At 48.5% G+C, this 870-nt stretch overlaps 1 protein-coding gene across 1 annotated transcript in view; it reads right to left on the bottom strand.

The window, feature by feature from the left end:
• LOC106105060 (myotubularin-related protein 10-B) overlaps positions 1-870 on the bottom strand; it is a 13685-nt gene that overhangs the window by 6433 nt on the left and 6382 nt on the right. The window contains exons 4-5 of the mRNA XM_013285285.1: positions 790-866; positions 256-720 (exon numbers count right to left, since the gene is read on the bottom strand). Coding sequence (XP_013140739.1) covers positions 256-720; positions 790-866 — 542 coding nt within the window. The remainder of the gene's footprint in view (positions 1-255; positions 721-789; positions 867-870) is intronic.

Genomic DNA, 870 nt, shown 5'->3' with positions numbered 1-870 from the left:
ATTATATATCCTATCACGGGACCATTTTTATTTCGATTTGAATAACACAGTGGTAGAGCCCGCTGTACATCTTCACAAATACCACCACACAAAAGACAGGTGTGAAGTGTAAGCAATTTCGCGTACAGTCTGATGAGTGTGGTGCCGGAAACCTAATTTAAGTCCCTTTCCCTTTCCATCCTTTTCCTAAGAGATGATAGGAAGGAAAAGTGGATTGAGTGGGCACCGGTCGCTTCTTCGTTTGCCAACTTATAAAAAACATACCTGTTCTAATAAAACACTTTCAGCGGTTGCAGATTGTTCAGTCTGGAGCAATTCTCCACTCCTTAATAGTGCTGCACCCTCGGGCCTCCCCCACACCCAAATAGGAACCCTCCCCGACCTGAAGTGCCGTGCGGATTCCATCAGATTGTAATCGAGGACCGAACTGGGGACTATGAGGGTTTCTCCCGCAGTTAACATGAAGGCATCCGATGTTCCGTTTATACAAGTGATCCTCCAATGTGGGCATTCGCAGCGCTCTAATTCCCGTTTCCAGTCCCCTGGGCGTTGAAACATGTTGAGGTCCGGGGGCAGGGTAGGATAGTATGGTTCGCGGTACTCAAACGCGAACAGTAGATCATGCCGTTTGGGAAACGCGTGGTGTACCAACGCCATCGCCACTTTACGCCCATTGCCGATAGGCGAGTTGGCGAAACTGAACGTCATCACCTTCATATTCTGAAAAGAATAAAGAAAGTTAATAGAATTTAACCTCGATTGTCCAGTAAGATATGTGTAGGAGGTTACCTTGCATATGACCTGGAGGCCTTTGACCTTGCCGGGCATATCAGCGTAGGGCAATAGCCGGCGTCGGCGCTGTGGCCCGCC

This window comes from Papilio polytes, unplaced genomic scaffold (genome assembly GCF_000836215.1).
Source record: "Papilio polytes unplaced genomic scaffold, Ppol_1.0 DF823177.1, whole genome shotgun sequence".
Classification (NCBI taxonomy): Eukaryota; Metazoa; Arthropoda; class Insecta; order Lepidoptera; family Papilionidae; genus Papilio; species Papilio polytes.
The sequence above is the reverse complement of the archived record's forward strand: the minus strand, read 5'-3'. Positions and strand labels throughout refer to the sequence as shown.